Source organism: Symphalangus syndactylus, chromosome 18, assembly GCF_028878055.3.
Source record: "Symphalangus syndactylus isolate Jambi chromosome 18, NHGRI_mSymSyn1-v2.1_pri, whole genome shotgun sequence".
NCBI classification, from domain to species: domain Eukaryota; kingdom Metazoa; phylum Chordata; class Mammalia; order Primates; family Hylobatidae; genus Symphalangus; species Symphalangus syndactylus.
Window position 1 is genome coordinate 86102227 of NC_072440.2, and position 24535 is coordinate 86126761.

The 24535-nt window shown below is 40.1% G+C and overlaps 2 protein-coding genes across 2 annotated transcripts in view; one reads left to right on the forward strand and one right to left on the reverse strand.

Annotated features, from left to right (window-relative positions):
- The window catches only part of ASXL2 (ASXL transcriptional regulator 2), a 555729-nt gene that overhangs the window by 157172 nt on the left and 374022 nt on the right, over positions 1-24535 (forward strand). The gene's annotated exons all lie outside the window — the stretch shown is intronic.
- RAB10 (RAB10, member RAS oncogene family) overlaps positions 1-24535 on the reverse strand; it is a 98900-nt gene that overhangs the window by 4394 nt on the left and 69971 nt on the right. The window contains exons 3-5 of the mRNA XM_055252971.2: positions 23758-23896; positions 5792-5881; positions 5078-5179 (exon numbers count right to left, since the gene is read on the reverse strand). Coding sequence (XP_055108946.1) covers positions 5078-5179; positions 5792-5881; positions 23758-23896 — 331 coding nt within the window. The remainder of the gene's footprint in view (positions 1-5077; positions 5180-5791; positions 5882-23757; positions 23897-24535) is intronic.

Here is a 24535-nt window from a genome sequence, read left to right on the forward strand (position 1 = left end):
TCTAATCCTCCATGTATGTTAAAGCAGCAAATTATGCATTAAAAAGACCTCTGTGGGGTTTCCAGTACAAGTGACTTTGCTCTTAATACAGATCTTTGAGAAACATGTAAAGAAGAAAAAGGGGCAAACCAGCATCCAGCAAGAAAAAAAAAGTACAGTTGCACTGAAAATACTCTCCCTGGGAACTTCCAGGTATGGGTCAGGTTAAAGATAACCAGGGAGGCTCCTACACTGATTTTCTTATCTTTTTATAATTTAACTTAGATCCTTGAAACAGATTTAAAAAAAAGGGGGGGTATCTCTTGTGGAGCAAAATCTTTTACAGCCAAAATATTTATTAAGTTGAAGTTGAGTTTTAATTAAGTTTATTAAAAGTTTTAGGCTGGCTCCCAGCTAAGAAAAGGCCAATAACCAAATAGAAAAATTGGGCAAAGGAATAAACAAACAAAAAAAAATTACAGAAAAGGAAATGTAAAAGTGATTCTTAAACATATGTTTTTAGGTCGGGTGTGGTGGCTCACGCCTGTAATCCCAGCACTTTGGGAGGCCAAGGTAGGCAGATCACCTGAGGTCAGGAGTTCGAGACCAGCCTGGCCAACATGTTGAAACCCTGTATCTACTAAAAATACAAAAATTCACCAGGCGTGGTGGCGGGCTCCTGTAATCCCAGCTACTTGGGAGGCTGAGGCTGCAGTGAGCCGAGATCGTGCCATTGCACTCCAATCTGAGCAACAAGGGCAAAATTCCGTCTCAAAACAAACAAATGTTTTAAAATGCTCAGCCTTACTCAGAAATTACCTGGAAATTAAATCTACATTTTTTAACCTGTTAGACTGGAAAAGATCTGAGTCTTGTAAATCCATTGTGCTGGCCAGGGTGTGAATAACACATATTCTCATATACTGCAAGTGGGTGTGTAAATGGGTATAACCCTCAGGACAGACTTTGGCAGTATTTATCAAAATTGCAAATGTACATACATGTACGCTCTTTGGCCAATTCTCAGAATCTGTCCTTCAAATGTATGTGTGTGTGGAAAATAATTTAAATGTAAGACTATGTACTACACACAGTTTATGTGCACATAAGTTTGAAAATAATCTAAATGTCCATCACTGGGAGACTTGTTCAATTATGATATAAACAATCAAAGGAATAACATGTAATTATTTAAAAAATAAAATTATTTTGCTTATACTAAGTGAAATAAGCAAAGGGACAATCGGAGTATGTTACCTCATCTGTTAAAAAGAAAAGGTTGTGGGGGTGGGGTGGGACAAAAATATATATTCATATTTACTCAGAGTAACAACTGATAAATTAATTACATCAGTTACCTGAGGAGTAAGGGGAAAATGAGGAATTGGTAACATTGAGCGAATTAAAGGGAACAAGGTGGGAAATTTCTGTATCCTTGTTTATTCTCCTTTTAAATGTTTGAAGCAAGAGAATGAATCATGTAGCCAAATAATTAAATTAAAAGATGTTTTAAATTGCTTTCATTTTAAGTTAATTCTAAGGTGAAGGAAGTTTACATTTGCTGTTTTAACTCATAACTTCACCACATCTAAGTGTATGGATGTGTATGAAAAAAATTGCTACCTAGTATTTGGGCCTGCTTACTTGGGGAAAACTCTAGACCAAGCTTGTCCAAGAGCCTGCAGCCTGCACGCAGCCCAATACAACAAATTCATAAACTTTGTTAAAACATGAGATTTGTTGTGTGTGATTTTTTTCTTTAGCGTACAAGCTATGGTTAGTATTAGTGTATTTTATGTGTGGTCCAAGACAATTATTCTTCTCCACTGTGGCCCAGGGAAGCCAAAAGATTGGACACCCCTGCAAGTCTAGACTGAGATCTTTATTTAATAGTATACTCATACTTTAACCTTTAATAATGATAATAAGGAAAGCTCTATCTCACCAGGGCACAAAATTATATATATAATGGCTATATAGCACTATTCAAAAAAAAAAAAAAAAAAAAAAAAGCCAAGACTGATGAGAAGATCAAAGGACATAGTATAGACAGAAAGTAAGCAGAAACCACGAAGACCAAAAAGCCCAGAAAGTTAAAGGATACAGAGACAAGAGTGTTTCACTAGGTCTTGTGGTAACTCCTGCCAGTCTTATCCTGGTCTTTAACTCTATTGTGAATACTGGATAATGTTTCATCCTGACCCACTAATGTCTGAAATACAAAGTACCTTCCACCAAGTTCAAAACAAGCATTTTTCTGTTTCTTTTATTCCCTTCATTTAACTAAAAATACAATTTTTGGCACGTGGCTCACACCTGTAATTCCAACACTTTGGGAGGCCAAGGTGAGAGGATCGCTTGAGGCCATGAGCTCAAGACCTGCCTGGACAAAACAGTGAGACCCCCCATCTCCACAAAAAAACCTGAAAATTAGTGATGGATGGTGATGTGTCCTCATGGTCCTAGCTACTCAGAAAGCTGAAGCAGGAGGATGGCTTGAGCCCAGGAGTTCAAATCTAGCCTGGGCAACATAGTCAGACCCCATCAATTAAAAAAAAAAAAGAGAGAGAAAGACCGAGCCAGGCTTGATGGCATACCCCTGTGGTCCCAGCTACTAGTGTATCACTGGAGGCCAGGAGTTCGAGGCTACAGCCAGCATGATCACACTTGCCAACAGCCACTACACTTCAGCCTGGGAAACACAGTGAGACCCTGTCTCAAAAAGGAAAAAAAAAAAGGAAAGAAAGAAACGCATTTTTTCCTAGTTGTATTCTTCTATTCTTTTGTTCTTCAAAAGAACAATAAATAATATAGATTTATTTTCTTAAGAAATTCTAATGGGTTTCACCTTAACTCAATTGTGAAAGACTATTCTTTTAAAAAAATCTTAAAATTGTTTTTATAATTCAAAAAAGAAACCTGTTGAAATTTCAAAAGTAAACTGCCTGTAGTCGGTAAATGAATCTGCCCTATGATCCCTCCCCCTTACCACCATCACTCTCTCGGAGTGCTATTTAGACTTTGGTATCTACCCTTCCAGTTCTCTATTTGCTAAAAATAACAAAATGTATCTGCGTGTACATATGCATGTTTGGTATCATATACTCTTGAAAAATGAGATCACTTCACATATTATATCCTAATTTGCTTTTTATCACTCAATACACTATGGAGATCTTTTATACTTATTTTAATTGCTGTCAGCCTCTCTCATTCTCTGAAATAAAATTCAATTTTTGATCTGACTGGATTCTCATAGAAAAACATCTCCTAAAGCAGGAAATCCCAAAATATGATATGCGAGGAAGCTGGCAGACTCAAAAGGGCACCAATTTTCTAGTCCCACTGAAGAGCAATAACTGATGACTGTTTTTTCCAGTTTGAATATTCAATTGTAGTAAACAGATACCTACATTTCACTCTAAAAATTAGGTCCCTTAGTTTTAATGCCTCTATATAAAGAATTTACTTCAATGTAAATATCTCAACTCAATCTCTTATAATTGCTCAGAAATTTCACTAGATTTATATGTGACATATCACCTCTATTACAGCTAATGTCTCTGTCCTTCCAAAGTGGAGAAAGAAAAAAAACTGGTTGGTTAAGAAAATTTAAAAACAAACATCTACCTTTTATGTATAGGTTGGTTTTAGAAAAAAATATTAATATTTCAAATATAAAGATAGGTTACCAAATGTAATTACATTTTCTCCTATACAACGTCTGCTTCTCTTTTAGGATGTGTGTCAGACTTTTTTTTTTTTTTTTTTTTTTTTTTGAGATGGGAGTCTTGGTCTGTCCCCAGGCTGGCGTGCAGTGGCGTGATCTCGGCTCACTGCAACCTCCAACTCCCTGGTTCAAGGGATTCTTCTGCCTCAGCCTCCCAAGAAGCTGGAATTACAGGCACGTGCCACCACACCCAGCTAATTTTTGTATTTTTAGTACAGATGGGGTTTCACCGTGTTGGCCAGGATGGTCTCATCTCCTGACCTCATGATCCACTTGCCTCAGCCTCCCAAAGTGCTGGGATTATAGACATGAGCCACCACGCCTGGCCAATGCATGTCAGATTTTATCTGTATTTATTTGCATTTAAAATTTCAACAGATTGGACAGAGAATTCAGGACTCATAACCAAATCCATGCATTATACCTAGTCACTTGAGGGAAAACATGAAAATCCCATTTCCTAATTTGGCTACATGTTTCTTACACTAGCAAATATTGAGAGTCACAAATCTTAAACCCAGAAACAAACCTGAGGTAAAATATGAATTCCCCAAGATCACATTTTCAGCATTATTTATTTTCTTACATAATAGGTTTTATTCAGTATGTACAGAATATGTACATGCCCTTTATTTGCCTGAGAAGTGACTAATATGGCAGAATAGCAATTCTGTGGCAATAACTACTTAATAGATTCATTTCTTATCTTAAAATTTCCTAAATTATCTTTGAGAATGCAAAGTACTCATTAAGAGAAATAAGTCCAAGAGTAAAAAGGCTAGAAAAGACAAAAAGCTGGAAAAAATAATTGAACTAGGGACTAGACAGTGACTGTGGAGCTCAGAATATTAATGGTTACCACTGATTAGATCCTTCAGATTTCTAGATGGCTGCTTCCCCAGTTCCTTACAGCAAAAGTCTCTAACCCAGGGGCTGTGGACTCTAACCGGTCGGTGGCCTGTTAAGAACGGGGCCACCCAGCAGGAGGTGAGCAGCAAGTGAGTGAGCATTATTACCTGAGCTCTGCCTCCCATCAGATCAGCGGTAGCGTTAGATTCTCATAGGAGTGCAAACCCCACTGTGAACTGCACATGCAAGGGATCTAGGTTGCGTGCTCCTTAGGAGGATCTAACGCCTGATGATCTGAGGTGGGGTAGTTTGTGGGTGAAACTACCCCCCAGTACGGTCCATGGAAAAATTGTCTTCCATGAAACCAGTCCTTGGTGCCAAAAAGGCTGGGGACTGCTGCCCTACAGAAACAATACCACCCAAACTCAAATTCTGTATGTAAATCCAATACTTCAGAATAGACAAAATACTCAACAGAGATACTCAGGTACCTGGCAGGATGTAAAAACAGGAACTTACCTTTCGAAGGATATCTTCAGCTAACGTGAGGAACGCCTTTTCGATGTTTATATTTGCTTTTGCACTAGTCTCAAAAAACCTAATACCATGCTCCCTTGCAATCTAAAACAGAAACAAAATATCATCATAAAATTATCAAGCATGGGTTGCCAGCTGCTGACTTCAACATCTTAAATATTAATCTTATTCTGAAGGCAGTGGTCCCAACTAGAATATATAACACAGAATATTTCAGCGAGTCAAGCTCTTTCATAAAACAAACAAAAGAAAAGTAATCTCCTTACCCCAAAAGTTTATTTCAGATATTCTAAGTCAGATACTTCACACTGGGGGCAAACTTACGAGAAGTTCAACCTGACTTCTCAGGGTCTAATTTCTGCTCACCATAGGCTCCTGATTGTCACATTTTAGAACCATACTAATTGATATATTTCCTTAAAGTCCTAAGTTTAAACACTGAGGATTACTGACTTATATTTTTCTCTCTTTGTAGTTTAAGGCTAAAAATACTATGGGCACATTTGATTCTCCCATACATGTTAAATATGCACTGAAAAAAAATTCACTCAAATGATAAAATATTATTTCCAACAAGCATTTTAAAAACTATGTAATTAGCTTAGTGCATTCGATCAGTATTACTATAAAAATAATCAAAAGTAGCATTATCTTTACAAAGAAAGAGCAGAATATCAGTTTCATTCAGATTCTTACCTGTTCTCCTTTTCCTTTAGGTACAACTCTTTTGTCGTCCATATCACACTTGTTTCCTAGTAACATTCTTTCCACATCTTCATTGGCATGCTAAAATGAAATAAAATTTTACTTTTACATACTACCATGAATTATGGCTTAACAGTCTTTAAAAGTGACTTTATTCTCTCAATTTAGAGGGTCATTTCTATAGCTTTAAAGTTTTAAAGCAGTCACCCTAAAACTACCCCATGCTAAAAGCCTACACAAATTCTTAGATTACCTAGCAAAAGAAACACAATTCCCAAGACATAACCATGTCAAATACTATTTCCTCCCTAAAGGAGGCTGTCTGCTTTCTAGGTATGTTCTTTCTTACCAAAAGAGAAGATACAAGCAAAGAAACTTGCATAATCTAAATCCAGGCTGGATCATTTCAGATTTTATAATGCATACTACCCTATAGAAGCCTTAATTAAAAATTTTATAGAGCCCTTAAAGTCTCCAATAGCTGTGCTGCTATGGCACAAGGAGGTCCATGCAGAAAAATCAGTTAAAAACAAGTGGTTGTCCCCTTAAGATCCCAATGACAATTTTTGCAGAAATAGAAAGATCTATCCAAAAATTCATATGGAATCTAACATCAAAAGAATCTCTCTTTTTGAGACAGAGCCTTGCTCTGTTGCCCAGGCTGGAGTGCAGTGGTGTGACCTCGGCTTCCTGCAACTTTTGCCTCCCGAGTTTAAGCGATTCTCCTGCCTTAGCCTCCTGAGTAGCTGTGAGTAGCTGGGACTACAGGTGTCTGTACTACCATGCCAGCTAATTTTTGTAGTTTTTTAGTAGAGACAGGGGGTTTTGCCATGTTGGCCAGGCTGATCGTGAACTCCTGGCCTCAAGTGATCCACCCCCAATGGCCTCCCAAAGAGCTATGATTACAGGCATGAGCCACTGAGCCCAGCCAAAATAATATTAGCTGGGGGAGTCAAATTTCAGAACTTACTGCAAATCAGAAAGTGTGGAACTGGCATAAAGACAGATACACAGACTAATGGAATGGAACAGACAGCCCAGAAATAAATCCTCACATACTTAGTCAAATGATCCTCGATAAGGACGCCAAAATCAGTCAATAGGGAAAGGACAGTCTTTTCAATAAACAGCACTAGGAAAACCAGATATCCACATGCAAAACAATGAAGCTGGATCCTTATTTTAAACCATATAAAAAAATTAACTTGAAATAGATCAAAGACCTCAAACTATAAAACTCTTAGAAGAAAACATAGGGAAAAGCTCAGGACACTGGATTTGGCAATTGTTTCTTTGATATGATTATCAAAAGCACAGGCAATAAAAGAAAAAGTAGATAAACTGTACTTCATCAAAGTTAAAAACTACTGTGCAACAAAGGACGCTATCAAGAAGAGAATGAAAAGACAACCCACAAAAAGGAGAAAATATTTGTAAATGATGTATTTGAAAGGGAATAATACCTAGAATATATAAAAAACACCTAAAACTCCTAACAACAACAAAAAAAGACAGCACTTTGGGAGGCTGTCGGGAAAACTGCCTGAGCTCAGGAGTTCGAGACTAGCCTGAGTAACACTGTAAGACCTCACCTCTACAAAAAATTTAAACATTAGCCAGGCATGGTGGTGTGTGCCTGTAGTCTCAGCTACTTAGGAGGCTGTGGTAGGAGAATCACTTTAGCCTGGGAAGTTGAGGCTGCAGTGAGCCATGATCATCATGCCTCTGTACTCCAGCCTGGGGAACAGAGCAAGACCCTGTCTGGAAAAAAGAAAAAAAAAAAAAAGCAAGCAAAGGATTTGAATAGACATTTCTCCAAAGAAGATATACAAACAAACAATATGTACATGAAAAAATGCTCAATATCACTAACATTAGGAAATGCAAATCAAAACCACAATGAGATACCACTACATAACCCATTACTATGGCTGCTATTAAAAAAACAGAAAACACATATTGGCGAGGATGTGGAGAAACCGAAACCTTTGTGTACTGCTGGTAGGAATGTAAAATGGTGCAATCACTGTGGAAAAGTCTGGTGATTCCTCAAAAGGTTACACATAGGATTATCATATGGTCCAGCAATTCCACTTATGGGTATACACGCAAAAGAATTTAAAGCAGGGACTCAGATATTTGTACACCAGTGTTCAAAGCAACATTATTCACAATAGTAAAAGGGTGAAAACAACCCACATATCCAACAATGGGTGAATGAATAAACAGAACATGGCATATAAAAACAATGGAATATTATTCAGCCTTAAAAAATAAACAAGTTCTGACACATGCTACAATGTAGATGAACCTTGAAAACTTTATGTTAAATGAAGTAAATTACTTACAAATTGAACAAATACTATATGACTCCACTTATATGAGGTACCTATAACAGTCAAATTCATAGAAAATAGAATGGTGACAGTTGCCAGGAGCTGGGGAAAGGGGGAGACAGAAATTATTGTTTAACGGATGCAAAGCTTCAGTTCAGAAAGATGAGAAAGTTCTGGAAATGGATGGTGGTGATGGTTGCACAACAGTAGAATGTACTTAACACCACTGAACTATACACCAAAATAATAGTTAAAATGAAAATTTCATGTTGTATGTATTTTACCACAATTTTAAAAAGTATTCAAAAACAACAACAGGCTGAGCACAGGGGCTCATGCCTGTAATCCCAGCACTTTAAGAGGCTGAGGCAGGAGGAGCACTTGAGCCCAAGAGCTCAAGGCTGGAGTGAACTATTATCACTGCCACTGCACTCCAGCCAGGGCAATAAAGCAAGACCCTGTCTCAAAAAAAAAAAAAAAAAAAAAAAAAAAGCAACAACAACAAAAACAACGACAACAAAACTGCCAAATGGCTGTGGTTACTTCATTTCCTGTAGCTATAAGAAAAAAAAAAAAAAACTAGGAAAGTTATAAAATATGCTGATTTAAAACAACATACAGTTGACCCTTGAACAATGGGGGTAAGGGGATACCATGTATAACTTTTACTCCCCAAACACTTAACTAATAACAGCCTGCTGCTAACCAGAAGCATTATCTGTTAACAGTCGATTAACATATATTTTATATATGTATTCTATACTGTATTCTTACCATAAAGTTAGAGAAAAGAAAATGTTATTAAGAAAATCATAAGGAAGAAAAATATATTTACTATTCATTAAGTGGAAGTGGATCATCATAAAGGTCTTCATCCTCAATGTCTTCAAATTGAGTAGGCTGAGGAGGAGAAAGAGGAGGGGGTTGGTCTTGCTGTCTCAGGGAAGGCAGAGGCAGAAGAGGTAGAGAAGGTGGAAGGGGAGGCAGGCACACTCAGTTTAACTTTATGGAAAAACACTGTAATTTCTTTTTTGCTTTTTCATTTCTTTAAAAATATTTCTATACAAAACCAATCCTTCTTTCATCACTTGCTTCAGTTTCAGTGCCTGTATCACATAATGATCCATGTTGTACAGTAAGTCTAAAGCAGTCTTGAATAATCAGAACCCTTCTGCCAGATTGTCTACAGTCAATTTGTTTTCTGGCACTACTTCTTTGCCTTATTCTTTATCGTCTCGCGCTGGTTTGGAAGCACGGCATCTTCATTAAATCATCTTCTGTTGATTCCTCTGGTTGGTGTCTATTAGCTCTTGTCTTATCCACAGTCTCCTTCATAAATTCCTTGACTGGCTCTGCTACAAATCCTGTGAAATCATGCTCAACATCGGTACACAGTTTTCTCCAGGAGGAAGTTACTATTTTGTGCTTGATGGCTTTCACAGCTTTTTCTGTAACGATGGCATCTTCAGCAGTGTAATTCCTCCAGATTTTCACGATGTTCTATTGAGGTTAGAGTACCGTTATTAACCTTAAAGGTCCTCATGACCCCCTGATCTAGATGCTGAATTAGAGACTGTGTTCGGGGGCAAGTAGACCACTTCGACGCTTTCGGTGTTAAACTCATGGGGTTCTGGGGGCCAGGGGCACTGTCCAACATCAAAAGAACTTTAAAGGGCAGTTCCATAATGGCAAGGTATTTCCTGATTTCAGGGACAAAGTATTGATGGAACCAATCCAGAAAAAGGATTCTCAGTGTTCAGGTCTTCTTGTTGAATGATCAAAAAACTGGCAGCTTCAAAAGACTTTTCCCTTCAAGTCTTGGGGGTTAGCAACTTTATACATAAGGGCAGTCAGTCCTGATCATAAACCCACTGCATTTGCACAGAACAGTAGTTAGCCTATCCCTTCCTGCCTTAATTCCCCGTGCTTTCTTCTTTTCCTAACATTCATGTCCTTTGTGGCCTGCCCCCATCTCCGCCACCCCGAGAATAGGACACTTTTAACTGCATTAAAGACTTGTTCAGTGGTGCCCAGGAACTTGTCTGCTATGTCTTAGTCAGCAGAAGCTGCTTCTCCTGCTAGCCTGCCATTTTTAGGCCAAGCCTCTTTCTAAAATTATCAAACCATCCTTTGCTGGCATTAACTCCTCTAGCTTCTCTTCCGTTTTGCTTTAAGTTGTCATATAATAACTTCACTTTTTCTTGAATATCATAGTCTATAAGTACGCCCTTTTTTTTTTTTTTTTTTTTTTGAGACGGAGTCGCTCTGTCGCCCAGGCTGGAGTGCAGTGGTGTGATCTCAGCTCACTGCAAGCTCCGCCTCCCGGGTTCACACCATTCTCCTGCCTCAGCCTCCCAAGTAGCTGGGACTACGGGCGCCCGCCACCACGCCTGGCTAATTTTTTGTATTTTTAGTAGAGACGGGGTTTCACTGTGTTAGCCAGGATGGTCTTGATCTCCTGACCTCATGATCCGCCTGCCTTGGCCTCCCAAAGTGCTGGGATTACAGGCATGAGCCACCGCGCCCAGCCTATAAGAATGCCTTTCTTACAGCAATCCTGTACCCACATAAAAGCTGCATTTTCAACATGAGATAAAAAGGTATTCTGTAAAAAGTGCAAGGTTTCACACCTCCTGCTGTGGCTGCAGTGATGGCTTCACAAATTTGCTTTTATTTAAAATGGTCCTTATGCTGGATTAATTTATCTTGAAGTAATGGGCAACCACAGCTGCAGACCTCATTCTACAGTACATATTAAGCAATTCAATTTTTTCTTGTAATGTCATGACTTTTCTGTTTCTCAGGATTGCTTCTGGCATCACTAGTGGCACTTTGTATAGGTCTGATGGTGTTATTCAAGGTTTATGGTATTGCACTAGACACGATGAAAACACGCAAGAACCACAAAAGATCTCTTTTGATTGCAATATGGGATTTACTGGAGACACAAACTGTTCATGGGGAGATGATCCGCATCACATGGTGTTTTAAGCAGACACTTGGAAACATACGAGCTCACCAAAATAGCAACAGGAGGTGGCTACAAAATTATCACAGTAGTACAGTATGTATTACAGTTATTTTAATGCAATTATGATTTAATACTGCATCTCTGTTACATTTCTCCGGATGCAAAAGGTGCCATGTATGGGCTCTGTTTGTGTGTTTGAGTGTTAATAAATTTAAACTTTTAATAATAGATCTGTGTATATTTTATGGTAGTAATAAAATAGACTAGTATCTACATATACTTTAGACATTCGTAATATACTTAACTTTTTCTTAATCTCCCCCCAGCCCCCCAATATTTCTAGGTTATGTGGCTTGTCTGTGAGTTTTTCAAATTATTGCAAGCTTCTAACATTTTTTCCAAAAGATTTGTTTTTAAAAACCTGTTTATAGAGCTGGGTGTGGTGGCACACACCTGTAATTCCAGCTTCTTGGGAGGCTGAGAAGGAAGAATCACTTGACCCCCTGGAGTTTGAGACCAGCCTGGACAACACTGTGAGTCCCCATCTCTTTAAACAAACATATCCATGAGTAAGTGAACCTGCAGTTCAAGGGTCAATGACAGTTTAAAAGGCGGTAGACAAAGATGGGATTAGGGAGGAAACAACTCTTTCGCTGCAGGGAAGATACCCTTAGTAGAATCACAAGCTTAACAAAGAAAAATTATGCCACGTGTGGTGGCTCACACCTGTAATGCCAGCACTTTGGAAGGCTGAGGCGGGTGGATCACATGAGGTCAGCAGTTCAAGACCAGCCTGGCCAATATGGCAAAACCCTGTCTCTACTAAAATTACTAAAATCAGCCGGGTGTGGTAGTGCACGTCTGTAATCTCAACTACTTGGGAGGCTGAGGCAGGACAATCACTTGAACCCAGGAGGTAGAGGTTGCAGTGAGCTGAGATCACACCACTGCACTCCAGCCTGGGTGACAGAGCAAGACTCTGTCTCAAAAAAAAAAAAAAAAAAATTATACTATAAAGAAACTCGCTGGCCGGGCGTGGTGGCTCATGCCTGTAATCCCAGCACTTTGGGAGGCCAAGGCAGGAGGATCACGAGGTCAGGAGATTGAGATCATCTTGGCTAACATGGTGAAACCTTGTCTCTAATAAAAATACAAAAAATTAGCTGGGTGTGGTGGTGGACACCCTGTAGTCCCAGCTACTCAGCAGGCTGAGGCAGGAGAATGGCGTGAACCCGGGAGGCAGAGCTTGCAGTGAGCCGAGATAGCACCACTGCACTCCAGCCTGGGCAACAGAGCGAGACTCCGTCTCAAGAAAAAAAAAGAAACTCCCTATTTAGGGATTCCATGGTCTTATCTGAATTTAGTGCCTTTTAATTTATGTTACTGCTAAAACAAAGGCAACTTGGCAAATATTCAGTAATAAGCAGCAATATACCAGGTGCTCCTAAAAATCCTGCCATGTGCTAAGAGTCAGTAAGACGCATTTTGATCTCAGAATCTAAGGATGGACTTCGGGGACATCAATAATTCCAAGGAGCACACATAAAACTTTGCAAGTTGTATAAGTACATCGTTCTGGTAAGATTCTAATTTCTCAAAGGGGTCCATGATCCCAAAGAAGTACAGAAGCATGGTTTTAAAATGCTCCCAGCTGCTAAATGGCCAAATTATCACAGTGACCTGTAATAATCTACCCACACCCTAATCACTACCAGACACTGCAAGTTACCAGAGACACTAACATGAACCTCCACTCAAAGAGAAGACAAATTATCTGTAGCTTTAGAAGTCACTCTTCTACTAAGAACACCTGTAAGTTAGGTGCAAGCAGGCCGATGGAAGGAAGCCGAAGCCAATAAATGAATGATCAATGAAGTATAAAAAATGGAAAATTACCTTATATACAAATTTGTAAGTGTTAAGATATTTTCAGCCTGTTTTTTAAAAAAGCTTTAGCAATCTGACCACCAATTTATAACCTACTACACCTCCACACCAACTCACATCAGTATTCTGGGGCTAGTGAGGAAATAGGCATAATTCTTTATACATGTGTGCCATTTCAGAGCATAAATATAATTCTAGCTCAAAAATATATTTGAAAGTAAGCCTGCTGGGCACAGTGGCTCACGTGTGTAATCCCAACATTCTGGGAAGCCAAGGCAGGAAGATTGCTTGAGCTCAAGAATTTGAGGCCAGCCAGGGCAACATAGCGAGATCCTATCACTACAAAAATAAAAATTAGCCAGACGTGATAGAGCACGCTTGTGGTCCTAGGTACCTGGGAGGCTAGGGTGGGAGGATAGCTTGAGCTCAGGAGGTACAGGCTGCAGTAAGCTGTGACTGTGCCACTGCACTCTAACCTGACAGAGTGAGACCCTGTCTTTAAAAAACAAACAAACAAACAAAAACAGCAAAGCTAAGACCTGAAAAGACCTGGGATACGCTTCTCTGAATAACAAAACACAAAAACTAAGAAAAAGGTCAAAATAGTATTATACAAGTCTTTTTAAAATTTATTTATTTTAGTTTTTTGAGACAGGGTCTTGCTGTGTCACCCAGGCTGGAATGCACTGCTATAATCATAGCTCACTGCAGCCTTGATCTCCTGGGCTCAGGTGATCCTCCCACCTCAGCCTACCAAATAGCTGGGACTACAGGTACTCACCGCCATACCCGACTTTAAAAAATAAACTTTTTTAGTAGAGATGAAGTCTTGCTATGTTGCTCAGGCTGGTCTCGAACTCCTAAGCTCAAGCAATCCTCCCACCTTGGATTCCCGAAGTGCTGGGATTACAGGTGTGAGCCACCATGCATGGCCCTATACATATCTTCACAGCTAAGACCATCCTTACTTGGATGATCTTACTAACAATAAGAAGCAAGCATGATGAGGTTAAAGACTTCACTGCTGAGCCAGGGGACCACTAAAACAGCACTCAGAATACATAGAACTTCTCTCATACATTTTCTTATGCCAACATGCACATTAATCTTTTTTCAGTTAGATACGCATTGTGTTTACAACCACTTAAGGCAAAAACACCCAAAGAAAGATTGGTAGTTGCACCACACAGACATATCCATAAAGAGACATGTTTATGCAGGTGGACACATATCTCTATCTATATGAATTACACATGCAGACTGTAACTAGCTTAAAATATGGTTAACTTTCCCAAGGTACTAATACAGAGAGGTGCATTTAGATCAAGGTTTCTCAACTTCGGCCATACAGACATTTTGGGTCAGCATTCTTCTTGTACCCAAGCTGTGATAACCAAAAATATCTCCACATATTGACAAATGTAAAACTGCCCTTGACTGAGATCACAGATTTAGAGATCACTGTCTATCATTAAATAGAAACAACAAATACTTTAAAAGGATGTTGAAGTTTAATAATAATGAAACCATTCAGAAACCAATATATGTTTCACAAATATAAGCCTCATAGTTGTTCTGATATTTGACTAGGTACATGAGAACCTGTTAATTTCCCCCCCATCCTGCCTTTTTTTTTTTAAAGCACTTATTTGCTCAGGAGGTCTGGGCTACAGTGGGCTGTGTTCACACCACTGCACTCCAGCCTGGGAAACAGTGAAACCTGGTCTCAAAAAAAAGGGGGAGGAGGGGACATTACTTTGTAAAAATTGGAGCTAAAAGAACATCTTTTTGGCCAGGCGTGGTAGCTCACGCCTGTAATCCCAGCACTTTGGGTGGCTGAGGACGATGGACCATGAGGTCAGGAGTTCGAGACTGGCCTGACCAACATTGTGAAACCCCATCTCCACTAAAATTACAAAAATTAGCCAGACGTGGTGGCACACGCCTGTAATCCCAGCTACTCAGGAGGCTGAGGCAGGAGAACCACTTGAATCCGGGAGGCGGAGTTTGCAATGAGCTGAGATTTGCGACACTGCATTCCAGCCTGGGCAACAGAGTGAGACTCTGTCTCAAAAAAAAACAAAAAAAAAAACAAAAAAAAAGAACATCTTTTTATATCTATTAGAGAAATAATCTGAGACTTGGGTTTCCTAAGGATTTGTCCTTCCTAAGCTAAGTTATTTGGTCCAAAGTACCTTTCTCTAAATATCCCTATAGCCAATGTAGTTATGTTCCCCAGCTACCCAAAGTAAATTAACATATATGATCTGTCTTAAATTGGAATCCATTGCACTTTTTGTATCAGTCCCATCCTTATCTGGGTAACTTCTCATCTCCTCAGGTCTCAGTTTATAAGTCACTCCTCTCACCTCCCAGGCTATGTTAGGTACTTGTTTTATTTATATGTTAACAACTTTGTACTTCGTAACTCTTTTGGTTTTTTTTTTTGTTTTTTTTGTTTTGTTTTGGAGTGCAGTGGCACGATCTCGGCTCACTGCAAGCTCCACCTCCTGGGTTCACACCATTCTCCTGCCTCAGCCTCCAGAGTAGCTGGGACTACAGGCACCTGCCACCACGCCTGGCTAATCTTTTTTCTTATTTTAATAGAGACGGGGTTTCACCGTGTTAGCCAGGATGGTCTCAATCTCCTGACCTCATGATCTGCCAGCCTCGGCCTCCCAAAGTGCTGGGATTACAAGCATGAGCCCCCGCGCCCGGCCCTTCCCAACTCTTAACACTAAGTAGGGGATCATTTATGTTGTTCACACTGCATCCGCAGCCTAGTTCAAAAACACTGATCCCAAGAGTTGCCCCTTGATGTAAAGTTTCACCTCAACAAGTTTCAAAACCTTCATATTATAACTCCCCCTCTTGGACATTCGCAACACACTAAAGCATATAAAAATTGAATAATAAAAATACCTATTTAACGTATTTGTCCACAGAATGTCGTATGTCAAGTAATACTACTAAAAAGTAGAACATGCTTCAGAAAACACAGATTTAAGAGTATATAAATTCTTCTTATCTCTATTCCAAGGAAGAGAAAACTTGTATTTGTCTCCTTTTGCTAAAGAAATACAAAGAATGGCACAGTGGCACACGCCTGAAGTCCAGCTAACTCAGGTGGCTTAGACGGAAAGACTGCTTGAGGCCAGGAATTTGAGACAAGCCTCCTGGGCAACATAGCAAGACCCTCTCTCTTAAAAAAAAAAAAAAAAGGCCGGGTGCAGTGGCTCACGCCTGTAATCCCAGCACTTTGGGAGGCCGAGGCGGGCGGATCATGAGGTCAGGAGATCAAGACCATCCGGGCTAACATGGTGAAACTCCGTCTCTACTAAAAATACAAAAAATTAGCCGGGTGCGGTGGCAGACGCCTGTAGTCCCAGCTACTCGGGAGGCTGAGGCAGGAGAATGGTGTGAACCCAGGAGGCAGAGCTTGCAGTGAGCTGAGATAGTGCCACTACACTCCGGCCTGGATGAAAGAGCAAGACTGCGTCTCAAAAAAAAAGACAGAAAGAAAGAAAAGAAATACAGTCTCCATGGGGAATGGCTGATTGGTTCCAGGACCCTACTTCCTTTATCAAAATCCATGCATACTCAAGTCCTGCAGCCAGCCCTGTGAAACAGACACACACAAAAAAGGCCCCACACCACCCTATATTATATGTGAGTGTCAAAATTCGTATTTTCAATCTGCCTTTAGTTGAAAAAAATGTATATTAAGTGGACCTGTGAGTCAGGCATGGTGGCACATGCCTGTAGTCCTAACTACCAGGAAGGCTGAGATGGGAGAATTACTGGAGCTCAGGGGTTTTTTTTTTTTTTTTTTTTTTTTTGAGAAGGAGTCTCGCTCTTTCACCCAGGCTGGAGTGCAGTGGCGCGATCTTGGCTCACTGCAAGCTCCGCCCCCCAGGGTTCACGCCATTCTCCTGCCTCAGCCTCCCGTGTAGCTGGGACTACAGGCGCCCGCCACCTCGCCTGGCTAATTTTTTGTATTTTTAGTAGAGACGGGGTTTCACCGTGTTAGCCAGGATGGTCTCGATCTCCTGACCTCGTGATCCGCCCGCCTCGGCCTCCCAAAGTGCTGGGATTACAGGCGTGAGCCACTGCACCCGCCCGGCAGAGCTCAGGGTTTTAAGACCAGCCTGGGCAACATGGTGAGACACCTATCTCAAAAATATTTTTTAATTAAAAAATATTAACAACTGGAAGGGCGCAGTGGCTCATGCCTGTAATCCTAGCACTTTGGGAGGCCAAGACAGGTAGATCACAAAGTCAGGAGTTCAAGACCAGACCAGCCTGACCAAGATGGTGAAACCCCGTCTCTACTAAAAAATACAAAAAAAATTAGCCGGGCGTGGCGGCATGCACCTGTAGTCCCAGCTACTCAGGAGGCTGAGGCAGAAGAATCACTTAAACCAGGGAGGTGGAGATTGCAGTGAGCCAAGATGGTGCCACTGCACTCCAGCCTGGGCGACAGAGCAAAACTCCGTCTCAAAAAAAAAAATAGTAATAATAATAACAACTCTACCTGTGTAGTTCAAACCCACATTGTTCAAGGGTCAACTGTAATTGTAAGGAAAGGTATTAAAGCTCAATTCAGTTTTTAAAAAGTAACAGTTTTGAGTTTATAATTTACATATCATAAAATTCACCCTGTAAAAATATACAATTCAGTGTTTTTCAGTTATTTACGAGACAGTTCAACTATCACCACTACTAACTTTAGAATATTTTTATCACTCCCCTATAAACCTGTACTCATAGCAATCACTCTTTTCTCTCCAAACATAAACCCCAGCACCTGGCAATCATGAATCTACTTTCTTTCTCTATGTTTTTGTCAATTTGGGGCATTTTATTTAAAGGGAATCATGTAAGGCCTTTTATCTCTGGCTTCTTGCATAAGGTTTTCAAGGTTCACCCACACTGTACCACGTATCAGTACTTCATGCCTTTTAATGGCAGAGTGATACTCCATTATTTGAATATACACATTTTATTTATCCATTCATCAGTTGATGGATGTTTGGGTTGTTTCTATTTTTTTGGCTATTGTGAATAATGCTGCTATAAATACTTGTGTACACCTTTTGTAGATATGTATTGTTAATTCTCTTGGGTAAATACCTAGGAGTAGAACTGTTGGTCATAAGGTAACTGTATGTTTAACCATTTTGAGAACTGCCAAAATATCTTCCAAACCAGCTGCATCATTTACAATTCTACCAGCAATATATGAGGGTTATAATTTCTCTACATCTTTGTGAACACTTGTTAGAGTCTGTCCTCTTTTCTTCCATTCTGTGGGTTGGCTTTTTACTTTCTAAATGGTAGAACCTTCAAAGCACAAAGGTTTTAAATTTGATGTAGCCCAATTTATCCATTTCTTTTCTTTTGCCACTTCATGGCTTTAGATCTTACGTGTAGGTCCATCATCCTTTTTGTTTTTTTTTTTCTTTTTTTGAGACAGAGTCTCACTCTGTTGCCCAGGCTGGAGTGTAGTAATGCAATCATCGTTCACTGCAGCCTTGACCTCCTGGGCTCAAGTGATCCCACTTCAGCCTTCCAGATAGCTGGAACTACAGGTGCATGCCACCATCCCTAACTAATTTTTTTTTTTTTGTATATTTTTGTAGAGATGGGGTTTCACCATGTTGCCCAGGCTGGTCTCAAACTCCTGGGCTCCAGCGACCTACCCACTTTGGCCTCCCAAAGTGTCGGGATTACAGGTGGGGGCCACCATACCCAACCTTCATGATCCATTTTGAGTTAACTTTTCTGTATGGTATGAAGTAGGTGTCTAACTTTCATTCTTCCACACGAGGATAGCCAGTTTTCCCAGCACCATTTGTTGGAAAGACTATTCTTTTGCCCACTGAATTGTCTAGCCATCTTGTTAAAACTCAACTGACCATATACGTAAGAGTTTATTTTTAGACTCTCAATACTATTCAATTAATCTTTATGACTATCCTTATGTCAGTATCACAATGTTTTGATTATTGTGGCTTTGCAGTTAAGTTTTAAAACCAGAAAGTGTAAGTCTTACAACTTTGTACTTCCTTTTCAAGATTATTTTGGCTACTCTGGATCCCTTGCCTGTCTATATTAGTTTTAGGGTCAATCTGTCGATTTCCACGGGGGGAATTTTTAAAAAAGCAATTGGGATTTTGATAGGGATTGCACTATATCTGTAGATCACTTTGGGTAGTAATGCCATCTTAATATTGTCTTCCAATTCACAAATACTGGCTAATTATTTAGATCTTTAATTTCTTTCAACAATATTTTGTGGTTTTCTGTGTACAAGTCTTACACTCTTTTGGTTAAATTTACTCCTAAGTATTTTTTCCCTTTTGATATTATTACAAATGGAATTTTATTCTCAATGTAATTTTTAGGTTATTGCTAGTGTACGGAAATAAAGCTGATTTTTGTATGTTGATCTCATTTCTTGTAACCTTGCTGAACTTGTTTATTAGTTCTAAGAGATTTCTGGATATATGTTTGTGGGTTCTTAAGGATTTTCTATATAAAATATTCTACCATTTATAAATAGTTGTTTCACTCTGGATGGCTCATTTTTTTTTTTTTTTAGCTCTGGCTGGAATCTCAGCATAATGTTGAACTGAAGTGGCCAGAGCAGATATTCTTGCCATGTTCTTGATTCTTGATGTTAGGGGACAGGTATGATAATAGCTGTGGTATTTTTATAGATGTCACTTACAGGATTAAGGAAGTTCTTTGCTATTCCTAGTTTGTTGACTTTTTTTTTGAGACAGAGTCTTGCTCTGTCACCCAGGCTGGAGCGCAATGGCATGATCTCGGCTTACTGCAACCTCCACCTCCTGGGTTCAAGCGATTCTCCTGCCTCAGCCTCCCGAGTAGCTGGGGTTACAGGTGTTTGCCATCACACCTGGCTGATTTTTGTATTTTTAGTAGAGATGAGGTTTCACCATGTTGGCCAGGCTGGTCTCGAACTCCTGACCTCAGGTGATCCACTCACCTCGGCCTCCCAAAGTGCTGGGATTTACCGGTGTGAGCCACTGCACCCGGCCGACTGTTTTAATCATAAAAGAATGTTGGATTTTGTCAAATGTTTTTTCTGTGTGAACTGAGATAACTGTATGGCTTTGTCCTTTATTAATATTGTATATTACATTGACAGGTTCTGACCCTTGCATTCCTGGGTAAGTTCCTCTTGATCATGTTATATAATCCTTTAATACATCAGAGACACAAGATTTTCTTTTTCTTTCTTTTTGAGACGGAGTTGCACTCTGCTGCCCAGGATAGAGTACAGTGGTGCAATCTTGGCTCACCGCAGCCTCCTCCACCTCCTGGGTTCAAGTGATTCTCCTGCCTCGGCCTCCTGAGTAGCTGAGACTACAGGCGCCCACCATCACACCCGGCTAATTTTTTGTGTTTTTCATAGAGACAGGGATTCACCATGTCGACCAGACTGGTTTGGAACTCCTGACTTCAGGTGATCTGCCTGCCTCTGCCTCCCAAAGTGCTGGGATTACAGGCATGAGCCACTACGCCTGGCCAAGATTTTCTTTTTAAATAACTTTACTTCTAGGCCGGGCGCGGTGGCTCACGCTTGTAATCCCAGCACTTTGGGAGGCCGAGGCGGGCGGATCACGAGGTCAGGAGATCGAGACCACGGTGAAACCCCGTCTCTACTAAAAATACAAAAAATTAGCCGGGCGTGGTGGCGGGCGCCTGTAGTCCCAGCTACTCGGAGAGGCTGAGGCAGGAGAATGGCGTGAACCCGGGAGGCGGAGCTTGCAGTGAGCCGAGATTGCGCCACTGCACTCCAGCCTGGGCGACAGAGCAAGACTCCGTCTCAAAAAAAAAAAAAAAAAAAAAAAAAAAAAAATAAATAACTTTACTTCTTTTCTTTTTCAGAGACAGAGTCTCACTCTGTCACCCAGGCTGAAGCACAGTGGTATGATAATAGCTCACTGCAGCCTTGAATTCTTGGGCTCAAGCAATCTTTCTGCCTCAGCCTCCCAAGTAACTGGGACCACAGGTGTGCACCACTACACCCACAATTTTCCTTTTTTATACCTAGGTTTTATGTTTCTCAGTTTATCTTGGGAAACAAACCATCCAGCCTACCATGTCAGATGTTTAAGTCTGTGGTGTAATAAAAACATATATTAGGTCTTTGTTCCCAGTTCCTGTCACTGACCTCCCAATTTCCTGAGTGACAGGGTTGCCTTTTGTTATTCATAACAAGATTCTTTTGACTATAATGAGTTTATGCTAATGAGGTGACTGATGACAAGGCTCCTATCTAGCTTCAGAATGGAGACTGGTCTCCAGAGGAACCAACCAAGTGATAAGAGGATTGGAACTTTCAGTCCCACTTCCTGACCTCCTAGGAGAGGAAGGGAGACAGACATTACACTCAATCACCAGAAGTCAATGATTTAATCAATTATGCCTAAGTGATGGAACTTCAATTCAAAAATCTGAAAAACTGAGGGTAAGGAATATTCCAATTTGGTGAACACATCAAGGTGCTGGGAGAGGTGGCATATCCGGAGAGGGTATGGAAGCTCTGGAGCCCTGCCCCTACTCCCCGCATATGCCTCTCTTCCATTTGGCTGTTCCTGAATTGTATACTTTATAATAAAACTGTAATCCTAAGTATAGCATTTTCCTAAGTTCTATGACTCACTCTAGCAAATGATCACATGGAGAGGCATTGCTGGCATCCCCAAAATCTATAGCCAGCTTGGACAGAAGACAGAAATGTGGGTAAGCCTGGGGACCCAGGACTTGCAAATGGTGTCTCAAGTGAGGGCAATTTTGTAGGAATGAGTCCTTAAACTTGTGGAGTCTGATACTAATTCAGGGTAGTCAGTGTCAGAATAGGATTGAATAGCAGGACACCAGTTCATGTGGTAGAATCAGAGAATTGGTGGTTGCTGGAAACGCACTGCAAAATCTCTAAACTGTTCTTACTACAGACTACTTACCTGAAAAATAAATAATAAGGAAATCAAAATAAAGCTTTTTTGTTTTAAGATTTGTGTATTTTTTTTTTTTTTTGAGACGGAGTTTCGCCCTCGTTGCCCAGGCTGGAGTACAATGGTGCATGATCTCAGCTCACTGCAACCTCCACCTCCTGGGTTCAAGCAATTCTCCTGCCTCAGCCTCCCAAGTAGCTGGGATTACAGGCATGTGCCACCACACCCAGCTAAGTTTGTATTTTTAGTAGAGACGGGGTTTCTCCATGTTGCTCAGGCTGGTCTCGAACTCCTGACCTCAGGTGATCCGCCTGCCTCAGCCTCCCAGAATGCTGGGATTACAAGCGTGAGCCACCGCACCCAGCCAAGATCTGTGTAACTTCAAATAATTATTAAAAAATAATAAGCTTCTCCCAAAGATTTATTGTAGCAACAAAAAAGTGGTAATGAGCACTTAGGACTGCTACCATTAGGGGTATTATCTTGGGTCTAATATTGGTTTAAGACTTGGTCTTTGTGTATCTGGCCAAAATTTGCTTCAAAGAGTTACTCTTAACGAAACTCAAAGCCTGGAAGGTAGCAATAAGGCATGAAAAACAACTCTTAACAAGAAGCCACCTATGCTGCAGCAAAGAAACAGACATGCTTTGATACATAATTTTAACTTATAAAAAGTAACATCAGGCTGGATGTGGTGGCTCACGCCTGCAATCCTAGCACTTCAGGAGGCCAAGGTGGGCAAGATCACTTGAGGCCAGAAGTTCAAGACCAGCCTGGCCAACATGGCGAGACCCCGTCTCTACTACAGATACAAAAATTAGCAGGGTGTGGTGGTGCACACCTGTAATTCCAGCTACTCAAGACACTGAGACACTAGAATCACTTGAACCCAGAAAGCAGAGATTGCAGTGAGCCAAGATCGTGCCACTGCACTCCAGCCTGGGTGATGAAGGGAGACTCTATCTCAAAAAAACCCAAAATACAGAAAAAACCCAACATTTTCACATGCAATGCAACTATTTTCTTAGTTAGGTTTTTACTATATTAGTATTCCATATATTTCAAAATGCCTAGAAGCAATATTATATTTCTATAACATGAAAAATAAAGTTTTAAAAAATTACTACTGGACATTTCATTCATTCATTCAATAAAAATTTATTAAGAAAAAATTCATTTCCAGAAAGTCATTGTAAAACCACTGATAGCTTCTATTTGGGGTCACCCGTAAGATGGCTACACAGAGTTTTGGAGTAATTTACTAATTGTCTTGAATGAGGCTCTAGATAGACTGTCCAAAAACTTAAGAAAAAGTTAGCAAATAACAACATTAACTTTTTTTTTTTGGAGACAGAGTCTTGCTCTGTTGCCCAGGCTGGAGTGCAGTGGCGCAATCTTGGCTCATTGCAACCTCTACCTCCCAGGTTCAAGAGATTCTCCTGCCTTGGACTCTCAAGTAGCCGGGACGACAGGTGCACGTCACCATGCCCAGCTAATTTGTAATTTTTAGTAGTGACGGGGTTTCACCATGTTGGCCACGCTGGTCTTGAGCTCCTGACCTCAGGTGATCCTCCCGCCTCAGCCTCCCAAAGTGCTGGGATTACAGGCATGCGCCACCATGCCCAGCCAACATTAACTTTTAGAAAATAGAAATACTTCAATAATAATGACTTCAACAGTACATTATATCTTGAAGATCACTTGGAATATTTATTCTTCCTAACCAAGCACACAAATGTGTGTTCATGAAGGGTTTATACAAGTTCTAGGTCTTACCTCATCTATGTTTCTAAGCCATTTGCTGATGTTTTCAAAACTTTTACCATTGGTGATGTCATATACTAGCATGATACCCATTGCGCCTCTGTAGTAGGAGGTTGTGATGGTGTGAAATCGCTCCTGGCCTGCTGTATCCCTGAAATAAACAGCCAATAATTTCTATTAAGCATTTTGATATTACTACATTTCACATAAAGGACAAAACAAGAATAGTTTTTCCTAAGTATATATAAAAACTTTTTAGTTGAAGGAAATTAATAACCTACCCATACTGGAAGAAAATCTGAAAGGGAAAACAGTAGGAAGTGACACATAAAACTCAAGGTTATTGAATAAGCACTAGCAAACACCATAAAAACTCTTAACATTTCATTTTATTTAATAATTTAGTTCCATAATGTAACACAAAAGCAGGTAGGATTTTTTAGAACATTAGAGAACTATACCACAGTACAGTCACATTTACATTTAGAATCATTAACCAAAAGTTGTAAAGATAACCTCACTTATAAATAATAAGAAAGAAATGTAAATAGTAGTATTTTCCATTATTTAATGCTTAAAGCCAAAGGTGTGAGATGTATTTTGCTCCCGTAACTATGCCCTCTCATTTGTATCATCATTTTGCTCTTTTATGGATCATCTCATCAGCTTACAAACATGTTTTAGTATCTTTTTTAAAAAAGCAAAAATAAGGTCGGGTGCAGTGGCTCACACCTGTAATCCCAGCACTTCGGGAGGCTGAGGCGTGTAGATCACTTAAGGTCAGGAGTTC